This window comes from Melozone crissalis, unplaced genomic scaffold (genome assembly GCF_028551555.1).
Source record: "Melozone crissalis strain CALT ecotype California unplaced genomic scaffold, PUWL_Pcris_2 ptg000023l_1, whole genome shotgun sequence".
NCBI classification, from domain to species: domain Eukaryota; kingdom Metazoa; phylum Chordata; class Aves; order Passeriformes; family Passerellidae; genus Melozone; species Melozone crissalis.
In genome coordinates, this window is record NW_026535801.1 from 17,811,814 (window position 1) to 17,827,335 (window position 15,522).

The following is a 15,522-nucleotide window of genomic DNA, read 5'->3' on the forward strand; positions in this document are numbered from 1 at the left end:
CAACAACTGAATTACAGGATAGTATTATGTGGGTGGTTTAAAATCTGGTTTTAGTCTCTATAATAAGTACCTAAGACAGCATTTTGAACTTTCAGTCCTCTTGATGGGAAGAAGATGCTTTTGAGACAATTTACCTCCTGAAGAGAGAGGTCCAGAGGGGAGTATGTTTTTACTGAAATACTCTACTGAGCTGCCTTATTGTGGTCCAAATCAAATGGATGAGATGTGGGGAAGCCTGCAGTTGTACTGCTGGCCATTAGCAAGAGTGTTTGTTGCTATGGGAACTACTGCTAAGAAACTGTATGGAGGGGGAAACAGAGAAAGGGGAGGGGGAACTGTGGAAGGACATTAAAAAAGCTATCCAGTTGTTACAGAACAAGAGACAATCTTTATCTGATGCCTACGAACCTTTTGATCCAGAGGGGTTCATATAAATAAATTCGTGATTCCCAATTAATTCAGAAAATAAAATATTACTGAGGGACTGTTAATTTCTGTGATATTTCAGGCAAAGAACCAAAATGTTGGTGCAGTTTTCATCAGAATTTTAGCTATGCTTGACTAGGAAGTCATTACATCACATTTATCTGTTTGGATGGGGGAGACATTAACAGCCTTATGAATATTCATGTTGTCTGGTTAATTAAGTTAATTGTACTGCAGAAGTGCTTGCACTTCCAAGGACAATTTTTTTCTCTACAATTTCTGTTTGGTACCTTCATCAGTCATGCTTTACATGACCTGCAGATACTCTGTTCTTACTGAGATGCTTTTGCACTTTTGGTGGGAAGGAGGTGGTAAGAAGTTGTTTGTAATGTCAGGAAAATCGGTTGATATTTTGAACAGGATTTAATTTTGGAGTAATAAAATCATTGTTTCTGTAAAAAAATGCTAATGATAGAGATGGTGGAATTTTATGGATCAAACCTTTTCACATTAAATTGAGTAGCTGAAGTGAGAACTAAAAATGTGACTTACTAATGTGTGAGCAGTGCAAGTCATGGACATCAAAGGCTTTTAGTTCTGAAGTAACATGATAGTGTTCAGGGGAGCAGTTGTTATTGGTAAATAATATCTTGAGCTTGCATAGGGGAGAAGAGATTACTTGGGAGTTTGAATAATGGCATTAAAACCATTATTGAATCACTATTTAAATAAGAAGGGCTTGGGTCCTTAATTTTGTATATTTTTCTACGTTGTTTATAGGCTGCATGTTTTGGGTATGCTTGTTTGTTTTGGTTTGGATTATTTTGTCTGGCATCCTGCTTGTATAGGACTTAGTTAATAAGGCACATTATTCAGTCATTATTGGGATTAAAACTGCTGCTAGGCATGTGCTAAGTGGAGTTTTTATAGAATATGATGGTGGTTGCTCCCACAAAACTGTGCTTGGCCTCGTTCTACAGCTTGTGGAAGGGTGGATGTGGTGCTTTTGTTTTTGAACACAGAACTTATTTCCTCTTGTTCGGAGTCCTGAAAGGGTGGGATTTTGCTTTGTTTACTTCTGCAAACGTTAATGAGCTCCAAAGATTTAAGAGAAGGATGCAATTACTTGTGCCTATCCTGTTTAGTAGGAATGAGATTTAGGTCTCATTAAAGTCAGTTTGAAGATTGGTACCGACTTCAGCTGTGGTTGTTTGGTATCTTGCTGCCATCTGCATTGATAAATTACTCGTAAATCAGGATTGCAGCTTAAACTCATACCAAGCTTGATCTTCCAAACTATATTCCACCTTGTGGTCTTTAATTAGCTTGATCTTCAGTGAGAAGTGAAACATTTTTTTAGAATAACAACCTGACTTGTAACGATCTGCTGCTTGTATGTGTGATTTCCTTTGTTTTGGAGACGTACTCATAACAGTTCATAAGAGCTGTATAATACTGACTGAAGGAAATATTTGAGTATTTTTTAATTACATCTCCAGCTACCTTCACTGGCAAAGCAGAACTAGTTGGATCTGGAAGTTAAATCAAACATGCAGTCATTCAAACATGAAATATTGTCAAGTCATTCAAATATGAAATAGTGTTGGGCATAGACTTGTAGTATTCTGGGAAGAATTGCTTTTTAGGTCAAATGTAGGGGTTTTTGTAGGTTTTGGGTATCTGTTACCTTAAAAGATGTACCTCACTTCCTTCATATAGCAGGAACACAGAGCTCCTCTCTCTGATGTTATGGCAGCTTTCCATGAAGTTCTAAATTGCTTTCAGAGGCTAGGGTGCACTAAGGATGTAACAGGTGATCTGTGAGATTCCCAGTTATACTAAAATTTTTCATTTAGAGAAATTTTTATTTATTGGAAAAAATCAAAGATTTTTTATTTATTTATTGGAAAAAAATCAAAGATATATTCCTGAATAAGAATGGCATGATGCCTTAGAGCTTTGTAATTCTGTACATCAGTCTTTGCAAATTCAGGATGTTTTTCTACACTCCGCATGACATAAAAACAGAATTTGGGGAGAAGCAAAATTTTTCAATCTGGTACATTATGCTTTAAAGTGCTTATTTAAATATTGAGTGCCTGTTGCTTGACATGTGGTAGTCTTTTCCTTTCTTCTCTTCTTTCCCCTACTTTTGAAAGACAAGTAATTCTTCCATAAAACTTAGGGCAAATTTAGCATCCAGACTTGTCTATTGCTGCTGTAGATTATTAAATGATTGAAACAAGAAAATTATTATAAAATCTATGTGACCTCATTTTTATATGAGAATGTTAGGTTTTAAACTGTTCTTATGTAATTTTTGTTATTTTAATTAAAATTTTATTGAATTATTCATCTCTTAATCAGTGATATGAAGAAGTCAATATTCTGCCTGTTTGGTGGCAGGCCTTTATTTTTCCAGAGGTGAATTCTTTTGCTGCTTGGCTAATGCCAGAAGTGAGAAAAATCAATTTGAATTTTTTTTAAAACTGCACCTATTTAGGAAAGACACAACTGCTCCTTCTTCATGATTTTAAAAATAAATTTATATTCAAAAGTCAGCTGATGCACAGTATTTTATGTCCTAAGCATTAAAGCAGAAGGGCAAAATTTACATATATATCTCCATGTTTCTTACCCAGGTAAAGTGATATATCCATCATCAGCAGTCGTGGGCCTTCACAACTGTGCTTCTTTCTTTTGCAGACTGACAGCTGATTTTCCACTCTCTTTTTCAACTCTGTGCTGACATTGCTGGGTTTTGACTATTTCTTCTATTTGCCACCTGATTTATTCACGCCCTTGTTTCAAGTTCTGTTCTTCTCTCTGGTGCTGGTAGAACGGCTGCTGCCAGCACCCAGGCAGTGACAAATGGAAGTGAGATGGATCAGTTTGGGTGCACTGAGTGCAAGTCCCCTCTTTGTCAGATGTCACATTCTGCCTGCCCTGTTTTTCAGTCATTGAGTTCCTACTTGTGAACCTGATGTGCAGTAATTAATTTTGTTCACTATTCCAAGAGTCTAAAATGTAGCCTGCAAGAAGCACAGCAGCTATCTTTGACTAGATTAAATATCATTTGGCTTGAAAAATGTACAGTTTTGCAATGTCTATTTTACCAGCCTAAAAGTATTCCCCAAAAGTAATCCCCTTATTAGATTCTGCCTCCAGTTCCTTAGTACAGCACTTGGGTATATAAGAGGTGATGACTAAGGAGATGATTTAAAAAAAATCCAAGCAGGCAATATTTTGAAAAACTTGTTTCTCCCACTGCTTTGTTTTTATGGCACTTATGAATGAATTTGCAGAGAAGATTTTATAGACCTCTGGAAGTTTTAAAGGATTTAATTTAATACTATTCAGCATTTCTGCTATTAACAAGAGAATTTATGGGAAGGCTTAATTTTTTATAAAATGCAGTAATTAAAAATGCTGTGTATGTTTGTACTGGTTATTCTCTATCTCTCATGATTTTTTACAGCAGGTTTTTTTTTCACTTTTACAGGTACTACAAATATTTTGGCCCATACACTCTATGGTATTAAACATGCAGTGACAGCAGCACTGCACATTGTAATGGGTAAATATTTTTACATTCACTACCATATTATAAATAACAAAGCAGTGTGTAGAAGTTTGTCATAACCAGTTGCTCAGTAAAGACATAGCATTTTGCTGTGTCACTGTAACCTATATTGTAAGGCTTTTAAACCCAAATTATTCTATCTTAGTTTTAGCTCCAGGTGCATTTCCTTTAATTACTAACAGTTTCTATAAGAAAGCTTTATTCATAGAAAAAACTGTATCATTTGCCACTGGGTCTGCACAATAAATGGGTTTTGAATGTGAAAATGAAATTATGCTAAAAGGGAAAAGTAGGTTGCTAGTGCAAACCTTATTTTTAGGTCTTGAGAAATACCAAATAATTTGTCAGAAAATGTTAATTTTACTCTCAAGGTAGTCTTTCTTTAGCAATTTTATTTTAAATTAAAAAAAGAGAAAAAAGATTAAGGTCCCTCTTGAATATCGCTTCTTTTGGTCTTGCAGTCTGCGGTGGAAGAGCTTTTGTTCTATTTCTCAAGTCATAACACAAAACCCTTTACAGGCAAAATCTTAATCTGTCTTTCTTTAAAAATCAGAGACACTGAATGCAGGGTCTATTAAATAAAAAAATGTATATATCCTATTTTGAACAGAATTATATGTTTATATTTTATAACTGTAAACAGTTATGAATACATTTAAAACCTATGTTTAAGAGTTCCCATATATCCTCCAGAACAATGTGCAGTCATTACATATATTTGGTGAAACGGTTGCAGAGATTTATGGAAATATTAGCAATATTACATCTTCCTTGATTCTACTTGTTGAAAATGTGCAAAAAATTAAGAGTCAGACCCTTTGCAGCCTTATGAAGTAGCTCAATGCTTTACTATAGCTTCAACGTTTTCAAGCATCAGAAATTACTACTTTGATAGAGTCTTAATTTTATCTAGATGGATTCTGGTTTTGATTCTGAGAGAGAGGTGTCTGGACGGGTTTTTCCCCCAGCTAAAGTAGATGGAAAAGAAATGGTAAGTTGTGTGTCATTTGAAATATAGATTTTTATTTCCTCTTGTCTCTCTGTGCACCTTTAGGACACATCCAAGCGGTGGATGTGTGCACCTTCAGCACTCCAAGGAAGCTGCTGCGCTTTGGGTTCTCGGCCATGTTCGGGTTTGGGGCGAGGACGCTGGCTTTGGCAGAGAGGCACCGCTGGATGCCCTCCAGCCAGAGGAAGGATTTTGCTTTCATCAAAACCCTGGCAGATCTCAGGTATGCCAAGAGATGTTATGTTTTTCTAGTGTTTCTTATTTTCTTGAGGAAATGGAAATAATAAATCTCATAAAGACGGAGAGCAGTAGTTTATCTTAATTGCAGACAGATTTAACTCAGATGTGATGTATCTTACAAGTCAAAGAGGAGATAAATTCTATACATTCAGAATCTCCTAAAAATCATCTTAACTTTGATAAAAGTGTGTCTAACAGTCAGAATACTTGTTTACATCCTAGTAAATGTCATTACTTTTCTAGGCCAGAGGAATGTGAATTGTCATTTCTCCCTCTACAAATTCTGCAGGAAGACACTCATGAGAAGGACAGGTAAGTAAAACTGACTCAAGCAATTCCAAAGTTACAGAAATGAAGAAGAATAAAATTGTACAGATTCTTTACTTTGTTCAAATTTAAGCAACAGGTGATACAAGCTTAAAAAGTATTTATTTTGACAACTGCAAACTTGTACATATTGTAAAGTGTTTTCCGTAGACTGTTATAGAGGATCTTGTTACAAGACAGTCTTCCAGTCAGTATTATTGATTTTTTCAGTTCCACTTATATGCTACTTTTTTAATAAATTATGTGTTGCTTAAATGTGCAAATGACTTCAATTTTTTTTTTTTACCTACATGCTTCCACCCTTTTAGAAGGAAGAAAGAGAGAATGAAAAAAGGTGAGTTTCTGCTTTTAGGATTTTTAAAACTGAACCATGGCTGATTAACTGGAGTAATATAGAGTTACTCTGTTATATTTAGGTAGCAAGGATCAATGGCAGAAAATTCAGGGTCACTTCCTGAATGTGAGCATTATGGCAATCCCTTGTCTGTGTTCAATGGCACCAAGAGGCTTGGCACCTAATACGAGGTCAGTATGGGTTTAGAGAATTAGTCATGTCTATAAATTCTGACATCTTACCTTAAGACCTTGGCTTTTCCGAGAATATGAGCCTATGTTTAGGTAGTCTAGTCCCTCTGGACTGGGGGAGGGAGAAGAGACTGCAGCAGACTCGATAATCCCAGGAATTGTAATCAGTTTTTGGATCAGGCAAATAAGGTCAAGCAGTCTAACTAGAATTATGAGTGGATAATTGCTGTGATTAAATTAGTTGGCAAGTCTGACTTAAGTAGTAGTCATGGAGCAGTCATCTGTCATAGGATTTGGCTTTATGGGGAAACTTCACCCTTAGATTTAATTTTATTTTTTCAAATATAAAAGTGGCCCTTGTCTTCTGCTCTACAGCCAGCAAAAATGAAATATGAGTCTTTCTCATGTTATTAAGGACTGAAGTTCACACTTGCCTTTTTCTTATTATTAATTTTTGTTTAGTTTCCCTCAGAACTTGGGAAATGAAGCTTCTACATGCAGGGTTTGGGGAAACTAAGGAGTATGTAAGCTGGTTGTTGACATTGATTCATTTTGCCTTTAGCTCCTTGTTGAGAGCCTGCTTTATGCTGACCAAAGCAGTTCTTAGGTGGTAAATATTTGTACCTGTTTTATCCAGCTGGCAATTGAGCAGAATAGCAAGTACAGACTTTGTAGTTGTATGCAAAGTACAAAATGCTCCCTCATAAAAAGAATGCAGATACTCACATGAGTGTGCCTGAATGTGCACCAAAAATCCTCAACACTCAGGGAAGTTTATTGAATGAGTCTCTTTTCTTTCATTAGATTGTCACTAGCTGAAATTAGAGAAGAATTGATGAGGTATTTTTCTTCAAAATTACTGGCCTATTTGGTAGAATTTGACTTCTTGGAAACAATGTAGAACCAAATAATTTACGATTAAACTCTTAACGAGAAGTTTTCTTTGCTCTCAGGGTCCCGCTAGTCTCACAGTCCTCAAGATAGTGCTCTGATGCTGTCCCATCTTAGGAACTTTGTTCTGCATTTAGTGTTTTTATTTTCCAGTCAGTTGGGAAATTCTGATGAGAATTTTAGCTTTGCTTTCTCTTTCTATCTGTTCTTCCCCATTTCTCAGTGACAGGGAATTTTATGACTTCTCCATGCAGTTATTGCAGGTTTGAATGAGCCAGTTTCCATCCCAGTGCAGCTGCTCAGTGGATCTCCCTATTGTTTTTTTGTGTGTAAGAATACCCTTTGTTCTTTCATCTCTTTTTAAAAATGATCTTGAAGTGTGGTCAACTGGTAGAGTAGGAAGGGTACACTCAAACAGCAGTTTCCTTTGTCATAGTGAATAGCATATTGACTGTAAATCTCTTCAATATGGGAAACAAAAACATGGCACTGATTGTTAGAGATTCCAGACCCACTATGGAAGGAACTCATGTAGGTTTCTTCTCTCTCCTTTTTTCCCACGAGGTTTCTGCCATGTGAAGTCATTTGAAGTGGGGTGCAAGCTTTGGCTGCTATCTGTAACACCAGTTACACTGGTCTAAATTTGCAGAAATGTGTCCAGATACATTTAACTGTCTGTGCTATGTGAGCCCTGTGGGATGTCTTTTTCACAGCATAGGTGTTGTGCTTCACTGCAGATGGACTTTTTAGAGAATTAATGAGAATTCTTAGTCATTTCTAAAGATGAAAGGCCCTAGTGCTGAATGCCCAGTAGTCTGCTGTGCCCTTTTATTGAAACAAATATGATAAGGAGGCAACTTTTTAAATGTCATCATCACTCTTTCCTGAATCAGCAAAGTACTGCTGTGCCAGGTGACTTGCTTAATGTTTATGTAACAATTACCCTCCCAGATAGTGCTGCTACCACAGTCTGAGAACATTCCTGATGCAGCTGTTCAGTGGCTAGCTGAACTATCCCATTCAGGGCTGGTAGGCTGGAAGTCATTTTTTTAAACACTCTTAAGATATTTTCCTAAGATAGTTGCTGAATAAATAAATAATTATATGTATGTATATAAGTGCAGAAGATAGGAAATACACCACCTCTCTCCAGAAGGCAGTCTCAGCAGGGATTGCCATGTTCATCGGGTACTCTTGTTGAACACTGATCTGTCCCTATAACTCAAATGGGACTTAAGCATGGTTGCATGGGTTGCATGGATATATATTCCAGTTAGTTTCTGTGCCCAAGTACAATCCATTAAGGAATGGGGGAACTGATACTGGCTCACAGTTCTCAGAGATGCTAAAATACCCATGGAGACTGGATACTGAGAGCCACGGGGCATCTGCACTGTGGGGGCTCTTCTTGTTTAATCTCTAGTACATGACTGTTTTAGCTCGTACAAAACTCTTAGTCCTTAACTTTTATTTTGTGAAATGTATAAATAGAGCTGTACCAAGAACTGCTATGAGAGTGTGAGTTGGAGATGGCAGCCTTTGTTAGGGCAGCATGGGTGTTGCTGGAGGGGGTGGGGGAGCCCATCTGCACTGGCTCTGTGCTGGGGGGGCTCCCATGCACCGTGGCACTGTTTTCTGGGTACAGCTCTGCCTCACAGCACTTATGGTAGCTGTTACTTGGTGCTGGAGAGAAAAGTAAAATGAGAAGTTTGTGATCCCTAATGTTTAAAAACCATCTGTTAAGTAGAAAAGCAAGTTTTTCTTAGATTGTATGTATTGTATTCAACAAATTATGGCTATTGAAAATGAACTACAAGTTATTGTTACAATGTATGCTATAAATATATTGATGCTGAATAACTTCAGTGCATAATTTATATTGATCTAAGGGGTGGGGGTCAGCAAAAAGATTTGAAAAACCATTGAGACTATCCTATTAATTTACTCTTGTAGGTTTTTAAAATTTTTTCTTTCTAATCTAGGCTGTTGAAGAGCCTATTCTACTTCCAAATTATGATGAAAGATAATTATCTTTTTGGTGTGCTTTTCAGGTTAAACAATGGAAGCATGGCTCTTATTGTTGTACAAAATACTTCTCGAACAGAGTTTATAAAGCATCTGAAAAGATACACCACTGCAAAAAATCAGGTACTGTTAATTTTTTCCTGGTGATTACAAAAAGAACAGTTAATCGTGAAAGTAGACAAGCTGCAAGAGTTAATGTTAGCATCCTCGTAAGGAGACTTAGCTTCCTGTCAGAATACATTAGCCCCTTTTTAGCTGATTTTTTTTCTTTTTTTAAATCACTAGACTAATACAGATTAGCCTATTTCAGTCCATCTGTTGTGGTTTAAATTGTGTTTGTGTTGTACCATAGTTTTATGGGTGTAAAGCCCTTCCACCACAATAAGGAAATGCATGCTGTGTCTGAATTTTGTGTAGTGCAGAGATGAAAAATGCAGAACTGTGGGGGCATCACACAACTCTGTCAGAAATTGGTACAGTTGGTCATTTCAGCAGGTCATGGCATGCTCTGCTGGTAGCAGTGGGTTGTGAGCATTGATTTTTAGCAGGTATGTATCCCATCTAGTTATATTGCAAAACTGTATTTCAAAATTGTAGTCATAATTCTGTCTTGGAAGAGAAAAATGAGATATTCAAACATAGATCTTATTGATGTCTAAAGCCCCAGTGCATGGCCCAAGCACACTGGTACTCATTCAAGTGTTCTGGGATTACGTGAAATCACTGTAACAGGAAGGTTTGGGTTTGAATTCATCTACAGACAGGGAGTTTGGGAGAGAGATGGGTGACAATTCCAGGTGATAACAGTAATGGCTGAATTGAGGAAATAGCTTAAGCTTTCCAGGTATGCTTTTGAAGGAATGCCTTGATTTTCTCTCTGCCTTTGTGGTTACAAATCAGACAGTGGGTCCTCCTTTAAGCTTGAGACAACCATTTACTAGAACTCTAACTATCCTGGTTTAGGACAGGATGACTGGTAATGATGAGCAGAGCACAGGAAACAATCTGCTTGGACTTTCACATATTCTGAAAGTATTTGGAACACTATTTTTTTTCCTGAGGCACTGTTTAGGATATAAACACCACATTAATATATAAGCACTAGCTGGAATATATAATGGCTCATGTGGTCAAAGCTTGAGTTAAACGTTCCTACTTAGAACAAAAAATGTGCCAGCTTTTTGATTTCAAGTAACCCATTTTGTTTTAGGCTATCACCTTGTATCTTTAATTTTTATTTGCTGTCTTTCTGTGTTTGGTTTAGTTCAATTTTCCCTTTGTTGAGACCTACACAGTTCAAGAAGTAAAAGTACAACCAAGGCTTAAAAGTGGCCCTGATGCCAAGGAAAATGTGTGTCCGAGTGCAGAAGGAAACTACCCTTGGAATATAGATGGAGACTTAATGAAGGAAGCATCAGAGGTTCATGTCCGGTAAGGTTCAGTGTCCCATTTAGGGGCCACATACCCACAGCAGATCAGTGCTGCAATCTCAGATGTGTCACATCTCTGTAGGGCACAGATGGTCCCACAGTCAGGTGAGCTAAATGCTCCTACATAGAACTGCTTGCACTGCAGGGTCTGGCTCTTCCACCATCGTTTGGGCCTCTGCCTTGGCTGCCTTGTGTTCATCTTTGGAAAGGTTTGTTATAACTCACATGGCCTTTCCTTCCTGGTGCTTCATCAGCTTCCACTCCACTTCTCCTGTTACTTTACTACTTGTTGTTTCTTCTTTCCTGCTACTTTACCCTTCCATTTCTTGGAGAACAGATGTATATAATGTGTCTCCATGAGGAGCTCCTTTTGGGACAAGGATTCCTACTTGGAAAGCAGCATGTGTAAGGTTAAGAAAAACATGTAGTTCTTCAATTGTGGAAATCTTAATGCTGCTTGAGAATAGTCCCCATATTCAGCTCTAAGAATGAGACTACAAATACATAGCAAATGGGAGGATTATCAGTGGAATTAAGGGGGCAGCAGCTCATTTTTCTGCAATGCACACAGGATTAGTTGAAGGCACACAGCTCAGAGTAAGTCTGGTCTGTAAAATAAAAGGCAGATCACGTTGTAGGGTATATAATATATTCTTCTAAAGATGAACCTATAGGAATTGTCAAAATGTAATTCAACCTGTAGGAATTGTCAAAATCTAATATATTCTTCTAAAGATGAACCTATAGGAATTGTCAAAATGTAATTCACCCTTTTATATGGATTTATTTCCATATAAAAGCTTGTACATATTCATTCTCCTCGCCAGTCTCAAAAGCAGCACACCCATTCCAAGAGTTGATGACACTTGATTGATAAAGTTTGACTTCCTTGCTTCCTAGGGTGCATCCTCAACTTATTGATCTCTATGGAGTGAACACTGATGACCTGGAGAGTTCCCAAGTGACATGCAACTGCATATAGAAGGGACAAACTGGAGATTCTGTAATAAAGAATCCTGTTCTCACCCCTATGCACAGCTTTCCAAGGTCTGGACTTGTACTGATATCAGTTGTAGCAGAAGTTTAATTGGTAAGGGTTAGGATTTGTTCTAATTCTAGGTTTAAATTGTTATTAAATTATATATTTTTAGCAGGTTCTATTTAACCGTATTGAAGGTATTAGGCTTTAAAAAGAAAAAGTGAAAATTGATTGTATTGGATTTGAGAAGCATCCATCAGAATAGAGGAATTTTTTTTTTTCAATAGTCTAGATTGTTTCAGATTGAGATACTTCTAAGTCTGCTGCTGCTATTTATGTTCTCAGGCAACTCAGTTCAGCACAGGGAAGAACCATACCTCTACTCACCAGCTCTAACAGAAGAATAGTGGCAAAATAAAAATATATGCATTTATTTTTTTAATCAACTGCTTCTATTTCCAGTTATGATTTTTAAACGTTGCCTTAATATATTTTCTCTCAAAATGTTTCTAATCAAATAATACAAAAGCATATGTTGATGTCCTGTATGGCTTTTCTTTGTTAAAATGTGTTTTAAAACCTGCTCTTTGTATAAAATTAGTATTTTCTCTGTTTAGAATTGAAACGTTATTCAGCATAGTTTTTGTTGCTGCTGAGACTAAAGTTGTGATAAATAAGTTAAGAGTTGACTTAAATTTTTATAATTTCCTTGTAGGGCATAAACATAATTTTTGAGTGTTTGTGGTTTTGGTAATTTACTTAATATTAAAGGCAATTATTTCAGAGGACAGCAAATTAAGACTATATTATTTCTGGGAACTGGCTTCTTTTGAGATGAGAAGTAGCACCTGTGTTTTTGCAGGACCATGGATAACAACCATGTTTTCCTGGTCCCTCCTCTGGGAGCCGTTCAGAAGGCAGTGCACAAACAAAAACTGCATTGGGCCAGGGCAAGACTGAGCTGGTTTTGGTACTTTCTTCAGGAAGCTGTCAAGTGTAATGTGAAATCCAGTCTTTGTATGATGCTGCTAAATCAAGGGGTTAAGCCTTTTCAAGAGATTCTATAGCTACTGTGATTTTAAATAGTTGTAAAAATTCTTATATGTGATAAATACACAGGACTAAGTACCACACCTGGAGCACTGCAGGTGAGCATTTGGCTCCTAAAACCAAGCTATTGCCTGTTGTCCAAGTCACGGGCAGCAGCCTCCACTTAAAATTCATACTCTATCCCATCAAGTTATTTTAACATGCTAAGGCAATTCAAACTAAGCTTCTTTAAGTTGTTTAAAAAGGCATTCCAGCAACACTTAGTAGATTTAACTTATTTATTAAATGAAATTTAACAAAAGAATTGAATTTGCAGAATCAACAGCATTCATCTGTTAAACTTGTTTGGGTTTTTTTTTAATAAAATGCAGTTGAGTAATACTTCATAATCTTGCCACCATCAGGACATTGTACATTCATTTTTTGTCAACTTGGTTTATAAAAGCTTCATAACTTTGCTTCATATCCTACGAAAAGGCAACCAACATATACATGTTAACAATCAAACCTGAATAGAAAGTGTACAATTTCCAAGGCATTATTATCACATGTACTGACTTATGTAAACTATTTCAAAGATAAATAAAATGCTTTTGTTTCACTTCCTTGCATTGTTTGTACTCAAAAGAACATGAATGCTTCTTCCAGTATTTGAGGTATATTTTTCACAGTATGCTGTAATGTCAAGCTAATTTCTGTTCAAAGGTTTTTTTTGGTTAAAGTGCAAAAATTCACTAAAGCCATTTGGAAGGTAAGCATTTTTGGTACAGTTTTCACACATATTTGCAAGAAAGTATTTAATTCTTGACATACTTTATTTTGCCTTTTTAAAAAAATATTTGCACATTCATTTGTCCTTGCACTGTAGATATTAGAGGAAAACATACTTTGGAGTGATCTACATCTTTGGCATCAAATGAAGTGAAAGGAAGATACAAAATGGTCCCAAATACCTTTGGAATCTGTGGGCAACACGGCTTTTATGGCACGAAGCACTCTGGTAGCAGAAGTGCTTGCTGAAGGCACTTGCAGTGGGTTTGAGTTTCAGGCTAATTCCCACAGGATGGATGGTGCAGCTCTGAAGCTTTTGTACAGGGGACATTCCATTCTGGGTGCAGTTCACAAAGACATCCAAGGCCGGCCTCACTCTGTCCTTCTGCTGCAATGAATTCTGTCACTGAAAAAGCTGAACATTCTCCAGCTCTTCTGGGGAGCAAAGGAAGGTTTGTTTCCCTTGTGGTTTGTGCTGTTTCACCAAAGCTAGGTGGCAGTGCAAACTTAGCTAGCTGAAGAAACTTCCTGGAGTACAGAGCCGTGGTTTGATCCATGGTTCTGGTGAGTCCTTGCCTTTCTTCTGAGTGGCTGCTGAGGGTGCCTGTTTGGATGGTATATATCTGACACCTTCCAAGAACCCAAGCTGCCTCTCCAAGTGACTTCCTTATTCAGTACTTTCTGAAGTACTTCATCTAAAGACAAAATTTGGCCCATTGTGGTTGGCAGTTGGTGTCTTTTGGGTATTTGTGTCTCTGTTTTGTCAGCTGAAGCCTGTCGTTTTTTCAGGTTCTGGAAGAATGCCAGCACTAAATCCTATAAAAAGTACTATAGAAAAGTCTTCAAATAAATAAAAATAAATACTTGCTTTAAAAAAACCCACATAGAAATAATTCGTTGGAGAAGTCCAAAACCTTATGGCAGCACTGTGTGAGGAAAGGATGAAACAAGTAATTCTATCATGCTTGCAAGTACAATGTTATGGATGGCTACAAATTATATTCTCCAATACTTTAATCTTTCTACAGCTGCATCTCCAGGCTAGTCCACACAATTCCCTGCTCTGAATTCACCTTTGGCCTTCCTGGTTCTGGCTTGCCTGGGTGTCTAAGTACCTTCAGTGATGTGGCTGTGCCCGTGAAGCCAAAGCTTACCAGCTTACCTGCAGAAGCCCAGAGCTTCTGAGAGCTGTTTTCTATGTCTGTGTGTCCTACTCACAGTCCTATGGGTTTGAGCTAATTTACCCTTGGTAAAATGCCAGACAAAGATGAGAGAGGATTTCTTCTTGAATGCCTGATCAAAATATTATTGAAACTTTAAAAATTATAGAATAACTCCTGCTAATGTGTTTGAGATCTTACTTTCCAGGATTGGCCAAAATTATTACTTTCTACAAATAGTTCCTTTTGGTAAGTAATTCTTGTCTTTACCTTTAGTGTTCTTCTGTCTGTTTGAAACCAGATATATACACACACATATATATATGGCATTTCAAATATTACTGGGAGACTTCAGAACAAACTGGTTTACCATTTTCATATTAGAACAGTACTGTAAGGTGTATCCTCCATACAGTTCAAGGAAATAAAGCATGTTTTGTAAGAGCAAGTAAGTTCAAGGTTTAGATTTCTTGTTGCTGATGTTTCTCCTGTGAATTAATCTGAATTTCTTCATTTTAAAATCAAATGTTTATTTGCCATCTTAGTCATTTTTGTTCCCACTTTTAAAACTCCAGCTGTCTCTTCTGTTCTCGTCTTGAGGGATCTGTTTGTAATTCCTTTTGAAGAAGCCAATCTGAAATAAATAATTTGGAATCTGTTGTCAGCAAATCTTTGTCATCAAATCTAAACCATAAAAGACTATTTAAAATAAAAATGCCTATGTATGGTATTTATGAAGTATGGTATTTGCAAGTGCTTTGTCATACCAAGTAATCAAGTGTTACTCATCAATCAAAAAAGTAGGTTTGCTTTTCCTTCTTTTAATTTTTGGGAGGCTAATGCTGTTCTGTATGGAGTAAAGACTTGGGCTTGTGACCTTTAACAGTTCATGGAATCCAGTATTTTTAAAAATATGGTAATAAAATGTTAAATTTGTTTCATTTCTACATGCCCATGTAAAAATGATGGATGGAGAAAGTCTCCGCGTAGGTAAAGAAGTTAACAGTCTCTCAATCACTTGTCAGAGGATCTGCATCCTTATTAGTTTTGTCTTTTACTTAGGCACAGAATTTTTTTAGTATTTATGTTGCAGTTTGAGATACCAT

The 15,522-nt window shown here is 36.9% G+C and overlaps 2 protein-coding genes across 2 annotated transcripts in view; one reads left to right on the forward strand and one right to left on the reverse strand.

Moving 5' to 3' along the window:
- Nucleotides 1–13,086, forward strand: part of CERKL (ceramide kinase like) — a 52,759-nt gene extending 39,673 nt beyond the window's left edge. Inside the window, exons 6-13 of the mRNA XM_054277596.1 lie at nucleotides 3,929–4,003; nucleotides 5,064–5,241; nucleotides 5,502–5,570; nucleotides 5,894–5,919; nucleotides 6,002–6,110; nucleotides 9,053–9,149; nucleotides 10,291–10,457; nucleotides 11,357–13,086. Coding sequence (XP_054133571.1) covers nucleotides 3,929–4,003; nucleotides 5,064–5,241; nucleotides 5,502–5,570; nucleotides 5,894–5,919; nucleotides 6,002–6,110; nucleotides 9,053–9,149; nucleotides 10,291–10,457; nucleotides 11,357–11,438 — 803 coding nt within the window. The 3' untranslated portion in view covers nucleotides 11,439–13,086. The remainder of the gene's footprint in view (nucleotides 1–3,928; nucleotides 4,004–5,063; nucleotides 5,242–5,501; nucleotides 5,571–5,893; nucleotides 5,920–6,001; nucleotides 6,111–9,052; nucleotides 9,150–10,290; nucleotides 10,458–11,356) is intronic.
- The window catches only part of ITGA4 (integrin subunit alpha 4), a 34,694-nt gene continuing 31,921 nt past the window's right edge, over nucleotides 12,750–15,522 (reverse strand). Inside the window, exon 28 of the mRNA XM_054277597.1 lies at nucleotides 12,750–15,050. Within this exon, the coding sequence (XP_054133572.1) occupies nucleotides 14,958–15,050 (93 nt within the window). The 3' untranslated portion in view covers nucleotides 12,750–14,957. The remainder of the gene's footprint in view (nucleotides 15,051–15,522) is intronic.